This window comes from Schistocerca gregaria, chromosome 3, assembly GCF_023897955.1.
Source record: "Schistocerca gregaria isolate iqSchGreg1 chromosome 3, iqSchGreg1.2, whole genome shotgun sequence".
NCBI lineage: Eukaryota > Metazoa > Arthropoda > Insecta > Orthoptera > Acrididae > Schistocerca > Schistocerca gregaria.
The window spans coordinates 904,586,076-904,601,775 of NC_064922.1; the positions used below are offsets into that span (position 1 = coordinate 904,586,076).

General features: G+C 39.0%; 2 protein-coding genes and 1 long non-coding RNA gene across 21 annotated transcripts in view; 1 reads left to right on the top strand and 2 right to left on the bottom strand.

Annotated features, from left to right (window-relative positions):
- The window catches only part of LOC126355234 (uncharacterized), a 92,371-nt gene extending 90,647 nt beyond the window's left edge, over positions 1–1,724 (top strand). The window contains exon 3 of the long non-coding RNA XR_007565490.1: positions 1,251–1,724. This is a non-coding gene — a long non-coding RNA (uncharacterized LOC126355234). The remainder of the gene's footprint in view (positions 1–1,250) is intronic.
- LOC126355229 (uncharacterized) overlaps positions 1–14,079 on the bottom strand; it is a 283,576-nt gene extending 269,497 nt beyond the window's left edge. Inside the window, exon 1 of the mRNA XM_050005507.1 lies at positions 13,132–14,079. Within this exon, the coding sequence (XP_049861464.1) occupies positions 13,199–13,849 (651 nt within the window). The 5' untranslated portion in view covers positions 13,850–14,079 and the 3' untranslated portion in view covers positions 13,132–13,198. The remainder of the gene's footprint in view (positions 1–13,131) is intronic.
- LOC126355227 (longitudinals lacking protein, isoforms A/B/D/L) overlaps positions 1–15,700 on the bottom strand; it is a 718,131-nt gene that overhangs the window by 671,869 nt on the left and 30,562 nt on the right. The gene's annotated exons all lie outside the window — the stretch shown is intronic.

The window sequence follows — 15,700 nt, forward strand, 5'->3', positions numbered from 1 at the left end:
AATCAATGCCTTAACCTTGAGCTATTGTGCCACCAATGCCATGTATTCCAGTGTTGATGTTTTCTCTACAATGTTACAGTGGCCTCAGATCGAATGGTTAGCTTTCCTAATTTGTGTTCTGTACTGTAAGCAAGCAGGGGTCAAATGTCGTAAATAGTACGAGGGTGTTTTGAAAAGTTCTCGGAATCACGAGAGGTCAGCGCTAGTGCAACGAGTTGTTCATGTGATATTCATTGGACTGTTGCCTGTAAACACATGCCACATAAGTGATCTTAGAAGAGATCTGAGGCGGTGACATGGCTCTGCCGTTGTTCCTACACAGTGACTTGTGAAGATGGAAAGAATCGAGATTCGAGCAGTGATTAAGTACTTCGTAACGAAAGGTATGAAAGCAAAGGACATGTCAATTTCCAGAATACAGTGGCGGACAGACTCTGCTCCTTCATATTCAACTGTTGCCAACTGGACAAATGAATTTAAATTTGGTCGAGAGAGCTTGGATAATAATCCGCGCAGTGGTCGGTCAAGATGTCACTACTCTAGAAATCATTGCAAAAGTGCACAAAATGGTCATGGAGGATCGCCGATTGAAAGTGCGTGAAATTGCTCACGCATGCCAGATGTCATCTGAAAGGGTATATCACTTTTAAATGAAGAATTAGAAATTAAAAAATTATGTGCAAAATGGGTTGCATGACTCACAATGTGCACCCACACACATGTGCCATCGCCATGGCAAAATTTCGCAAACTAAGGCATGAATTGTTGCCACACCCATTTTATTCACCTGATATGGCTCAGTCAGACTTCCATCTCTTCCCAAAACTGAACATTTTTCTTGGTGGATGAAGATTCACTTCAAACGAAGAAATGATAGCCAGAGTTGACAGCTATTTTGGAGGAAACTAATTTTCGAGAAGGGATCAAGTCACAGGAACTTCGCTGAACCAAGTGCATTTATCTACATGAAGACTATATTGAAAAATTTTTAAAAAAATCAGTGATGTATGTACATTTTTTCTATTCAGTTCTGAGAACTTTTCAAACCACCCTCGTACAATGCGCGTCTGCTGAAGTGACAGTTGCAAGCTTTGCCCCAGCAGTCAGTATTCAGAGGTAAGTGTAATAAAAAGTTAACTATACTTGATAATTGTTTTTTATTTTGTATACATGCACATTAGACATTAATTTCATTATACTGACATGTGAATTTATTTATTCATTTCATTTATTTTTATGTTTTGTTTCAGTTCAAAGGGCGTATCAGACGAGGAAATTCACGAACTACTCAAAGAAAGTGATGAAGGCTATCCAGATTTTTGAGAATAGGAGGAAAGTGAAGTGGATCTGAATGATGTAAACAATGAATATGAGGGCCACAGTACTGAATGTGAACTTGAAGGTGAGGATGGTGATGAACTCAGTAGAGATGGCAGATATGCAGGAGTTCTTTATTGGAAAAGAAATAGTTCTGCATGGGTGTATATTAAAGTGAACGTGCTAAAACGTCAAAAAGCAATAGAAAGTACAGTGCCCAAATTCTACAAGATCCAAAGAGAAATGTGATGCATATACCTGATAAGTTAGTGATTTTTTGAAAACAATTGAGCTTGACATTATTGATGAAATCATAAATTATACAAATACATATACAGTGAGAGACATCTATTCTCATGCAAACGAGATAATAAACATCACATCGAGGCACACAATAATGGCTGTGTTTGGGATTGTTATTTTTTTTATTGGAAAAAGAAAACTGCTTTTGTTCTTTGGGGCCTGCAGCACAAAATATGTCTTTTAATGACATGATTATTTATGAATAATATCTAGCTACATTGTTATGTAGCTTGTTTATATTTTATCTCATTCACAATGAGTCCATTTTGGCAAATTGTCATCGTTAGGTGCTTTGTAAATATATAGAAAAGCAATGGTCTTAATATAATGGTTTTGTAACTATGATTTGAAAATTTATAATATATCATTAGGTGTTTTACCTTACACGTAACATTGTTGCTGTCATGTCTTGTCTGTTTTGGAATTATTACTTGCACCCAGGTGTAGAGTGGAGATGTATATCAGATGTTATTTGTTTTCCAAATATGCAACTTCCCTGATGGTCGGATTACAGTGGGTCAGCAACATTACATGTTTACATAGTTACCATTATAAATAAGTAATTATGAAGTTCAGCTGTTTATTGTTATTATTGGTGTTTTGCCCTTAAAGATCGCAGTTGGACTAAACTACATGACAAATTCCTTTTGCTGCCTTCCTTGCTGCCCAAACTTCCCTCATTCGCTCGCTGTGTTTCTGATTCTGGTCCTCTGTCTGTGTTCTTGTTGGCTTTGTGCCTTCGGCTTAATCTTGATTGCCTTTTTGGTTGCCCATATTTCTTTCATCTTTCGGCTGTGATCTTGCTTGCATTCTTTGGTCCATTTTATGCCTGTTCGTTTGTCACAGTATATCTCATGTAGTTACCTTTCTTAATGATGTTTCTGAATGTTATTCTGTCGTTTATTGTTGCTTCTGTTGTGCTGAGTTGGTTCAGGTCGTTTTTTTACCTCTGCCACTCATTTGTTGTTTCTACTCGTTACCCAGTCAAACATCTGTCTGGTCAGTCTGTGTGATGGCATTCTCTATAGGTGTCCATAGAATTGTAGTCTGTTTTTTCTAATCTTTTTTGTGATTGTTTCCATATGTTTGCGTAGTTCCTCTGTAGGTTTCTTGATCCATATTCCATTGTTGTTAGTTGCGCCAAATATTTTCCTAAGTATTTTCTGTTCTGCTTTTTCTAGTTATCTGATACGTGTATGCCCTAGGATTAGTGTGGTCTCTGCTGCATACAGTGCCTCAGGGAGCACCACCATGTAGTAGTGGTGTAATTTGGCTTTTGGTGAGATAGACTTCTTGTTGTAATGATTCCACACTACTTTGTATGCCTTGCCCACTTTAGTTTTTCTTTTTTCGTTTGAGTCTCTGTAATGCCCGCTCAATTGTAGTTTTCACTGAGGTATTTGAAGTTTGCCGTTTTGTAAATTGTGCCATACTTTGTGTTCAGAGATGAGAGTTTCTCTGTGCTCAAAAACTGTGTCTTTTTCATATGAGATCTGTAGTCCAGTTTTGGAAGGGATTTCGTGTAGTTTTTCAACAGCGTCTTTTGTTTCATTTATACCTTTCATGACAATAACCAAATTGTCTGCAAAAGCCAGGCATTTAATCTGTAGGTTTCCTAAGGTTATCCCCTGTTGTGATGTTTCCCATTCTTTTATTACCTTATCTAACACTAGATTGAAAAGGAGAGGTGAGAGGCCATCACCTTGTCGGACCCTTGTGCGAATTTCAAAGAGCTCTGATAGTTCCCCACAGAACTTTAATTTTGAGGTCATGTTGGTCAAGGCTTGTTCTATGATAATCCGTGTTTTGTTGTCTACTTTGTATTCTGCTACAATTTTGAAGAGAGTTTTCCAGTTGATACAGTCGTACACCTTTTTGAAGTTCAGTTGTTCATTGTTATTTTTTTCATATAGGTTTGTTACTAATTATGTTTTTGCCGAAGTTTAGTTTTACTTTCATTTTCCTTTTGTAATTTTTCATAATAACTGTAGTCTATGATTTATGTTGATGTTCTGTTACTATGGATATGTGTTGTTTAGAATCACTGATATTATTATTTTACCCGTTTTCCCAATATATAATGTGAATAAAGTTTTCTATTAACTTTATGGCTGAAGATGCAAATGCTAGTTACGTTGGTTTTGTTGGTTTCAGGTTATTCACTCGTAGGTTAATGAAAAAGTCAAAACCAAAATGGAATCAATATAGTCTGGATAATTTGCACCTATTTTAAAAATAGATAGTGTTTCTGCACCTCAATGTTTGTGATGTCACATCACCTTAACACCTTATACACTGATATTTTGCAAGGACACGCTTTGACATAAAACCTGACCAGCGGGCCCAGAGTCTGAGCCGGCACTGGCTGTTACATGCGACAAATAGACTGGTCATGCTGGTAATAATACTACCTGCGCTAAGTGGCAACACTATAGGATGCGTATCAGTTCCTGGTGAAGGTTGTGTCGTCTGCGTTGTTATGATGTGTCAATACCAATGGTCTAATGCTAAACAGTATGTCATCTGAATGTAATGTCTTGTTTTCGAAACTCTTGTTGTCTAAATTCTTGCAGCACATTTTGTCCAAATGTTGAAGTCTTTAGTGTACTGGTAGCACAGTTACAATGTATTTCACTTCGATCCACACTGGTGTCAACGTTTTTGTGAAAGCTTACATGGTAGACTTACTGACACTGGATGCATTAGAGCTCTCCATGCCCACTTGCTGGTGCTCGGCAGAGGCTGCTGCAATGCAGCTATGCTGCTTCGACTTTCTAAAAGCATCATCTACTTCTCATAGCTTTGGAGAATAGAAAATGCTTTTCTGTTGTTGAGCAACATTCCTCAAAAAATGTCTGTGCGTTTAGACCTCAATAGCAATGGGGCAGATGACCCATTTTTATATGACGATTACTGTACTACACGCAAGGCATGAGTATGGCTCAAAATTAATTTCATAATCTGACTACCTTACTATAAAATTAGTTTTAGAATCTGTCTACCTTACTATGTTGTTTAATGTTATTTTTAATTCTTTATACCTTGTTTATTGCTCTTTTTGAAGCAATTTCTCATGCAATTTTTGGGCTAGAAATTCCAATTTGTATGTTTTCTTCCAGGCACAGTCAGTCACTGTGATGTAATGTGTTTTACTGCCGTGGTCTGATTTATAACGCTAAATGTATGCGATAAACTGAATGAATACCTTGCATTGCATGCTCTATTGCAACACAGGCAAACTGCGCATTTTGAGATTCGTGAACAGTGATATTTAAGTCATTCAATTAGATTTAAACCAAAAATTTGCATATTTTTTAAGGTACCCAGAGTGGAAGGTAGTTCCCAACATTGGTGGCAGCAAATGTCTAGGTGGGTGCCTAATTGCTATTTCACAGATTCAGCACAAGGTAACTGTATTCACTTTATAACTATTACCCTGACCTACGAAATTCGAATTTATATGGTTGAAGGTTGAGTCTTAAGTTCTTCACATGCACTCGTATAGTGAAGACACTAATTTTCACAGAGCACACATCTATGACCATTAACACAGCCTACTGAGTCGAACTTGGGAGAAAACTTAATATGCAAAGTTTTCCTTCAGACTTTATTAAAGAATTTCTTGTAACAATTTGTAGCTCCATTAAATAAAATGGAAAATAATAACCTAGAGTTCACTGGTCTCTACCAAGATTAGAACAAGAACTCCCACTGTCTTGTGATCACAAGACGTATGCAGGAGAACTGAGTTAACAAGATGCTCCTGGGTTCAGGTTTCTCTCATTGCAATATCAGTCATTGAGACTTATAATGCAACATTACCTATAATATAAGAATAGCTGTTGCTTATGTGAAGTATGGCATCCTTGGAGTCCAAAACTTAAATTATCTCTCTGTGTGTCTCACCTTACATGAGGATTTTATAACATAAGTCATCAGAATGAAAAGGAAATTCCAAGTGAATTTAGTGGAATGATTCAGGACCCCATGTGGAAGTAAGTGCACAATCGCAGGGTTGTTAAAGGGACAGCTATGTAGTGAAATGTTTGGCAAGCTTGTCATATACGGGCACCCAGAGGGGAGGCATAGCTGCATTTGGTTTTTATGCAGCATTATCTTCTTCAGACCATGCAACACTTGTATCCAGCGGCTATGGTCATCCAGAACATCCATGATGCCCTACTCCACCTGCAACGGCAGGGGAAGGAGGTTTCTTTCTGCTGGGTGCCGGGGCACGTGGGTATTAGGGGAAACGAACTGGCAGATGTGGCTGCCAAAGATGCATGTTCCCTCCCTCACATTGTTGAATGTGCTGTCCCCCTCCATGCTGTTACCTCCCTTTTGCGTTTTCGTGTTATGCGTCAGTGGGAAGAGGAGTGGCTGGCACTTGGTGAAAATAAGCTGCGTTCGGTCAAGGCCACCACGCGGCCATGACATACGTCCTACAAGTCATGCAGGCGGGATGAGGTTCTCCTCACTCGCCTCTGCATTGGGCACAGTCCCTTAACACATGGTTTTTTACTCTGGCGGGAGGAACCCCCCAATCTGCAGTGCTTGTGACTGTCCTTTATTCTCTGACCAGAGGGCGGTGGTTTCCTTGCCACCGGATTTGCCCTCTATTTTGCAAAACGATGCAATGACTGTGGTTAAGGTCTTATGGTTTTGTGTCCTGTCCAATTTGTTGCCTCAGATTTTAGGGAGAGGATTTTAATGTGCTGCTGGGTGACTGCCTCACCCAGGTTTTAGGTAAGAGGTCCGCCAGTCACGATTACCTAGTTGTTTCACTTCGATTTCTGTTCTCTTTTCCTTGTGTTTCCTTTCCTTTTTTTGTGTGTTTCTTTTCCTCTTGTCTTGCCTCTGTATGTGAGGATTTGGAACTGCGTCAGGCCTGTGTCTTTTAGCCGTTCTCCTTGTTCGCTGTATGTCTTCATCCCTTCGCCGCATGTGTCCCTGTTTCTATGCGTTTGGGCGCTGTTTAGCGCCTGAAAACCTCAAACTACACACACACCTGATACTTTTTTAACATTGCGAATTATGCTTGTCAAAACATCCAACATTCCATTCTTCTTGGTTCATTGGTCATGTGCAGTTATACCAGATAGGGATAGAAAAGTTCTCATGAATGAATGAATAACAATGACAGTGGCAAGTCAATGATGGATGAAATTTGTTGCATTAACCCTCTGGCAGGTGCGCCTATTGTTGTCACACAAGCAAGTGCTTGTTGCCTAATTTACAACATGGACATTTGTCAGTAGAAATAAACATATGGTGAACTAAGTATTGATTCAAGAAAGCATTTTACATTCACTATCTTCAACATTTGTAACGAAAACTTTCACTCTTTTAGTTCTTTTAATAACAATTAAGCCCGGTATTCTGACAACTGTTTACTGTTAGAACACCTTTCATAGACAGTTTGTTTCTTACGGTGCTGTTTACAAGCAAGATTATTACATTTGCGACATTTTGTGGATATGAATTAATTTTTTTATGTCCACAATTGATACAAGAAACGCCTTACTTTGCTGAGGGTTGAGGTTGCTTACCTTTTGAAGTCGATGCTTCAGCATGAAACTGCTTAAGAAATATGGTGAGATCAGCTGGTAATGATTTGAGTTGAGCTCTGGATATGAGTTGTTGTTCTGCTTGCTTCTTGAGATCAGCACATCTGCATGAAGTTGACTGTGTCTATGTGAAGGAAAACTGTAGGTATTAATTCATTCCAGCCGTTGTCGTTGTGGTCTTCAGTCATGAGACTGGTTTGATGCAGCTCTCCATGCTACTCTATCCTGTGCAAGCTTCTTCATCTCCCAGTACCTACTGCAACCTACATCCTTCTGAATCTGCTTAGTGTAGTCATCTCTTGGTCTCCCTCTACGATTTTTACCCTCCATGCTGCCCTCCAATACTAAATTGGTGATCCCTTGATGCCTCAGAACATGTCCTACCAACCGATCCCTTCTTCTGGTCAAGTTGTGCCACAAACTTCTCTTCTCCCCAATCCTGTTCAATACTTCCTCATTAGTTATGTGATCTACCCATTTAATCTTCAGCATTCTTCTGTAGCACCACATTTCGAAAGCTTCTATTCTCTTCTTGTCCAAACTATTTATCGTCCATGTTTCACTTCCATACACGGCTACACTCCATACAAATACTTTCAGAAATAATTTCCTGACACTTAAATCTATACTCGATGTTAACAAATTTCTCTTCTTCAGAAACGCTTTCCTTGCCACTGCCAGTCTACATTTTATATCCTCTCTACTTTGACCATCATCAGTTATTTTGCTCCCCAAATAGCAAAACTCCTTTACTACTTTAAGTGTCTCATTTCCTAATCTAATTCCCTCAGCATCACCCAACTTAATTCGACTACATTCCATTATCTTCGTTTTGCTTTTGTTGATGTTCATCTTATATCCTCCTTTCAAGACACTATCCATTCCGTTCAACTGCTCTTCCAAGTCCTTTGCTGTTTCTGACAGAATTACGATGTCATTGGCGAACCTCAACATTTTGATTTCTTCTCCATGGATTTTAATACCTACTCCGAATTTTTCTTTTGTTTCCTTCACTGCTTGCTCAATACACAGATTGAATAACATCGGGGAGAGACTACAACCCTGTCTCACTCCCTTCCCAACCAATGCTCTTATAACTGCCATCTGGTTTCTGTACAAATTGTAAATAGCCTTTCGCTCCCTGGATTTTACCCCTGCTACCTTCAGAATTTGAAAGAGAGTATTCCAATCAACATTGTCAAAAGCTTTCTCTAAGTCTACAAATGCTAGAAACGTAGGTTTGCCCTTCCTTAATCTTTCTTCTAAGATAAGTCGTAGGGTTAGTATTGCCTCACAGTTCCAACATTTCTACGAAATCCAAACTGATCTTCCCCGAGGTTGGCTCCTACTAGTTTTTCCACAGCGTCTTTTGTTTCGTTTATACCTTTCATGACAATAACCAAATTGTCTGCAAAAGCCAGGCATTTAATCTGTACGTTTCCTAAGGTTATCCGCTGTTGTGATGTTTCCCATTCTTTTATTACCTTATCTAACACTGGATTGAAAAGGAGAGGTGAGAGGCCATCACCTTGTCGGACCCCTGTGCGAATTTCAAAGAGCTCTGATAGTTCCCCACAGAACTTTAATTTGGAGATCATGTTGGTCAAGGCGTGTTCTATGATAATCCGTGTTTTGTTGTCTACTTTGTATTCTGCTACAATTTTGAAGAGAGTTTTCCAGTTGATACAGTCATACACCTTTTTGAAGTTCAGTTGTTCATTGTTATTTTTTTTCATATAGGTTTCTTCCTGTACCCAGCAGAAAGAAACCTCCTTCCCCCGCCGTTGCAGGTGGAGTAGGGCACCATGGATGTTCTGGACGACCATAGCCGCTGGATACAAGTGTTGCATGGTCTGAAGAAGATAATGCTGCATAAAAACCAAATGCAGTTGTGCCTCCCCTCTGGGTGCTCGTATATGACAAGCTTGCCAAACATATCACTACATAGCTGTCCCTTTAACAACCCTGCGATTGTGCACTTACTTCCACATGGGGTCCTGAATCATTCCACTAAATTCACTTGGAATTTCCTTTTCATTCTGATGACTTATGTTATAAAATCCTCATGTAAGGTGAGACACACAGAGAGATAATTTAAGTTTTGGACTCCAAGGATGCCATACTTCACATAAGCAACAGCTATTCTTATATTATAGGTAATGTTGCATTATAAGTCTCAATGACTGATATTGCAATGAGAGAAACCTGAACCCAGGAGCATCTTGTTAACTCAGTTCTCCTGCATACGTCTTGTGATCACAAGACAGTGGGAGTTCTTGTTCTAATCTTGGTAGAGACCAGTGAACTCTAGGTTATTATTTTCCATTTTATTTAATGGAGCTACAAATTGTTACAAGAAATTCTTTAATAAAGTCTGAAGGAAAACTTTGCATATTAAGTTTTCTCCCAAGTTCGACTCAGTAGGCTGTGTTAATGGTCATAGATGTGTGCTCTGTGAAAATTAGTGTCTTCACTATACGAGTGCATGTGAAGAACTTAAGACTCAACCTTCAACCATATAAATTCGAATTTCGTAGGTCAGGGTAATAGTTATAAAGTGAATACAGTTACCTTGTGCTGAATCTGTGAAATAGCAATTAGGCACCCACCTAGACATTTGCTGCCACCAATGTTGGGAACTACCTTCCACTCTGGGTACCTTAAAAAATATGCAAATTTTTGGTTTAAATCTAATTGAATGACTTAAATATCACTGTTCACGAATCTCAAAATGCGCAGTTTGCCTGTGTTGCAATAGAGCATGCAATGCAAGGTATTCATTCAGTTTATCGCATACATTTAGCGTTATAAATCAGACCACGGCAGTAAAACACATTACATCACAGTGACTGACTGTGCCTGGAAGAAAACATACAAATTGGAATTTCTAGCCCAAAAATTGCATGAGAAATTGCTTCAAAAAGAGCAATAAACAAGGTATAAAGAATTAAAAATAACATTAAACAACATAGTAAGGTAGACAGATTCTAAAACTAATTTTATAGTAAGGTAGTCAGATTATGAAATTAATTTTGAGCCATACTCATGCCTTGCGTGTAGTACAGTAATCGTCATATAAAAATGGGTCATCTGCCCCATTGCTATTGAGGTCTAAACGCACAGACATTTTTTGAGGAATGTTGCTCAACAACAGAAAAGCATTTTCTATTCTCCAAAGCTATGAGAAGTAGATGATGCTTTTAGAAAGTCGAAGCAGCATAGCTGCATTGCAGCAGCCTCTGCCGAGCACCAGCAAGTGGGCATGGAGAGCTCTAATGCATCCAGTGTCAGTAAGTCTACCATGTAAGCTTTCACAAAAACGTTGACACCAGTGTGGATCGAAGTGAAATACATTGTAACTGTGCTACCAGTACACTAAAGACTTCAACATTTGGACAAAATGTGCTGCAAGAATTTAGACAACAAGAGTTTCGAAAACAAGACATTACATTCAGATGACATACTGTTTAGCATTAGACCATTGGTATTGACACATCATAACAACGCAGACGACACAACCTTCACCAGGAACTGATACGCATCCTATAGTGTTGCCACTTAGCGCAGGTAGTATTATTACCAGCATGACCAGTCTATTTGTCGCATGTAACAGCCAGTGCCGGCTCAGACTCTGGGCCCGCTGGTCAGGTTTTATGTCAAAGCGTGTCCTTGCAAAATATCAGTGTATAAGGTGTTAAGGTGATGTGACATCACAAACATTGAGGTGCAGAAACACTATCTATTTTTAAAATAGGTGCAAATTATCCAGACTATACTGATTCCATTTTGGTTTTGACTTTTTCATTAACCTACGAGTGAATAACCTGAAACCAACAAAACCAACGTAACTAGCATTTGCATCTTCAGCCATAAAGGTTGATTAACATAAAATATTTAACTCGTTAACTCATTTGTACAGTAATTGACATTTGAAGCTGTTTTATATGTGGGTTCAATTCTTTAAGAATCAGGGTGTGGGGAGGTTACAGGGTAGCTCCTAACCTCTGTTTTCCGTTTATTGTTAACAGACCTAGTGGAAAATAACACTGCAGAGTATGGCCATGCAAATAAACTAACGGATATGTTTGAACACTCCTAACCACTGATTTAAGAGTTGGCCCGAGGGAGGGTTGGTATAATTTTATGCAACAGTCTGTAACTGCTCTTTATGATGCACTGAGGTAGAGTGAACAGGGATTCATCTGATAGTTCTTCAGTTCACAGACAGATTAACGTAACAACACCACAATGATTTCTCTGTGACCAACACGCTGACTGTATCACGCTCTTAACAACTCAAGGGCAATTTACTGTGACACTTATTGCGAGCATTTGAATTTTTAGAAACAGAATTGAATATGTTTGTAGGTATGCCAGAGAGTAAATAAAGAGAATCTTTATTAGTTGCAGAAGCAAGAAAGGGTATGTTGTTGTTGTTGTGGTCTTCAGTCCTGAGACTGGCTTGATGCAGCTCTCCATGCCACTCTATCCTGTGCAAGCTTCTTCATCTCCCAGTACCTACTGCTACCCACATCCTTCTGAATCTACTTAGTGTAGTCATCTCTTGGTCTCCCTCTACGATTTTTACCCTCCACACTGCCCTCCAATACTAAATTGGTGATCCCTTGATACCTCAGAACATGTCCTACCAACCGATCCCTTCTTCTAGTCAAGTTGTGCCACAAACTTCTCTTCTCCCCAATCCTGTTCAATACTTCCTCATTAGTTATGTGATCTACCCATTTAATCTTCAGCATTCTTCTGTAGCACCACATTTCTAAAGCTTCTATTCTCTTCTTGTCCAAACTATTTATCGTCCATGTTTCACTTCCATACATGGCTACACTCCATACAAATACTTTCAGAAATGATTTCCTGACACTTAAATCTATACTCGATGTTAACAAATTTCTCTTCTTCAGAAACGCTTTCCTTGCCGTTGCCAGTCTACATTTTATATCCTCTCTACTTCGACCATCATCATTTATTTTGCTCCCCAAATAGCAAAACTCCTTTACTACTTTAAGTGTCTCATTTCCTAATCTAATTCCCTCAGCATCACCCAACTTAATTCGACTACATTCCATTATCTTCGTTTTGCTTTTGTTGATATTCATCTTATATCCTCCTTTCAAGACACATTTCATTCCGTTCAACTGCTCTCCCAAGTCCATTGCTGTCTCTGACAGAATTACGATGTCATCGGCGAACCTCAACATTTTGATTTCTTCTCCATGGATTTTAATACCTATTCCGAATTTTTCTTTTGTTTCCTTCACTGCTTGCTCAATACACAGATTGAATAACATCAGGGAGAGACTACAACCCTGTCTCACTCCCTTCCCAAACAATGCTTCCCTCTCATGTCCCTCGACTCTTATAACTGCCGTCTGGTTTCTGTACAAATTGTAAATATCCTTTTGCTCCCTGTATTTTACCCCTGCCACCTTCAGAATTTGAAAGAGAGTATTCCAGTCAACATTGTCAAAAGCTTTTTCCAAGTCTAAAAATGCTAGAAACGTAGGTTTGCCCTTCCTTAATCTTTCTTCTAAGATAAGTCGTAATGTCAGTATTGCCTCACGTGTTCCAATATTTCTACGGAAGCCAAACTGATCTTCGCCGAGGTCGCCTTCCACTAGTTTTTCCATTCGTCTGTAAAGAATTCGCATTAGTATTTTGCAGCTGTGACTTATTAAACTGATAGTTCGGTAATTTTCACATCTGTCAACATCTGCTTTCTTTGGGATTGGAATTATTATATTCTTATTGAAGTCTGAGGGTATTTCGCCTGCCTCATACATCTTGCTCACCAGATGGTACAGTTTTGTCAGGACTGGCTCTCCCAAGGCCGTCAGTAGTTCCAATGGAATGTTGTCTAGTCCCGGGGCCTTGTTTCGACTCAGGTCTTTCAGTGCTCTGTCAAACTCTTCATGCAGTATCATACCTCCCATTTCATCTTCATCTACATCCTCTTCCATTTCCATAATATTGTCCTAAAGTACATCGCCCTTCTATAGACCCTCTATATACTCCTTCCACCTTTCTGCTTTCCCTTCTTTGCTTAGAACTGGGTTTCCATCTGAGCTCTTGATGTTCATGGAAGTGGTTCTCTTATCTACAAAGGTCTCTTTAATTTTCCTGTAGGCAGTATCTATCTTACCCCTAGTGAGATAAGCCTCTACATCCTTACATTTGTTCTCTAGCGATCCCTGCTTAGCCATTTTGCACTTCCTGTCGATCTCATTTTTGAGACGTCTGTATTCCTTTTTGCCTGCTTCATTTACTGCATTTTTATATTTTCTCCTTTCATCAATTAAATTCAATATTTCTTCTGTTACCCTAGGATTTCTATTAGCCCTCATCTTTTTACCTACTTGATCCTCTGCCGCCTTCACTACTTCAGCCCTCAAAGCTACCCATTCTTCTACTGTATTTCTTTCCCCCATTCCTATCAATTGCTCCCTTGTGCTCTCCCTGAAACTATGTCCAACCTCTGGTTCTTTTAGTTTATCCAGGTCCCATCTCCTTAAATTCCCACCTTTTTGCAGTTTCTTCAGTTTTAATCTACAGGTCATAACCAATAGATTGTGGTCAGAGTCCACATCAACCCCTGGAAATGCCTTACAATTTAAAACCTGGTTCCTAAATCTCTGTCTTACCATTATATAATCTATCTGAAGTGTCACTGATTATTATAGCAGCTCTAACTTAAATCAGCTCTCACACCACTAAGCTTGAGACACTAACAACAGTGCAGAAAAAGTCTAAAACACACAGACCAGTTAAGTTTCTCAGGTCAGGAATTTCCGTTTCAGAACATACAAGGTCTGTTCAAAAAATTTTGGAACATTTGTGATTTCACGCCAATGGCGTGTTGGGGCAAAATACGGTTGACATTCCTATAGAGGGCTGTGTTTAATGAGCAGCTGCTGACATTTTCATTGTTGTATGTCTGTTAGTTATTGTACAGTGCTGTATTGCGTAGAAGATTGTGTCGCACAGTTTGTGAATTTTGAGAAACAATGCATCTGCATTAAATTTTGTGTGAAACTCAAGAAAATCTTTATGGATGCAGATCAATTGATGCAGGAAGCCTGCGGTGATGAGTGCTTAAACTGTACTCGGTGTTATGAATGTTTCACATAGTTTAAAAATGGAATACAAAAAGTACATGGCTGGCCATTAAAGTTCCAACAACTGAGAAGGACTGCAAATAAAATTCTACTTATTGTGCATATACAGCACAACTGGGAGAATATTTATGAATTTATTTTTCATCAGTTTCTCACTGGTTTGATGTTGCCCACCACAAAATCCTTTTCTTTTGCTAACCTCATCAACTCAGAAAAGCACTTGCACCCTATGATCACAATTATTTGCTCAATGTATTGTGATCTCCACCTCCCTCCATAGTTCTTACTCTCTATTCAGAACACCCCCCCCCCCCCCCCCCAAATCCTCATCTTGTCATTCCATCTAATTTTCAACATCTTTTTTATCCATCTAATTTTCACTATTCTTTTCTAGCACAATATTTTAAATTCTTCAGTTCTTTTTGACCAGTCCATGATCCACTGCCATATAATGCTCTTCTCCAGATGTACATTCTCATAACCTTCTTCCTCAAATAGAGCAATTAGCAAATAGAGCCAATGTTATGTACTACTAGACTTCTCTTGACTAACAACGCCCCCTTTGTCTGAGCTATAGCTGGAGCTGTGAACCATAGTGGCCAAATTTAAGCTTCTTCTGCACACTTGACATCAAACATTCTCCAATAGCTAGTCAGCATTCGGTAGTGTTCTGAGTGCTCTACTTTGAATGTTGTAGATGGTGCGAGCATTATATGTGTTCACAGGGAGTTATTTACTGAATTTTTATTCCATTTGTTGCAAGCTGTCATAGCTAATAATGGTGGTAAGCAAGAAATTCAATGTAAGTAAGTGAGACATAATTTGCAGGATAAATGCTTTCTTCGAGTGTAATTTGAAAATGAAACGTTGCAAACCCATCCATGACTTGACCTACACAGACTGGCAGCATTCATGAAGTGGACTTTAGTATGCAAGAACATGTAATTAAATTTAATGATTTCGGGTTATATGGGGATAAAATTTAGTGTAGACAGCTGTCACCTGTGCCAGCATGACGGCTCTAACCCAGCTGGGCACTGAGTGAAACTGAGCTTCAATGACAGATAGAGGTACATAATTCCATGCTGCTTCAATTCCATGTCAGAGTTAATCAAATATGGCGGCTGGTGAATGTTGGCATGCCAGTATTACTGCAAATACATGACCAAATGCTTTCAATGGGTGAGAGGTTTGGAGAATGTGCTGGCCAGGGCAACACACACTGTATGAGGTAGGTTATGTCTGTTAGTTATTGCTCAGGGCTGTATTGAGTATAATGCTGTATTGCGCAGTTTCAAGAAATAATACATCTGCATTAAATTTTGTATGAAACTCAAGAAAACGTATACAGACATATACCAAATGATGCAGGAAGCTTAT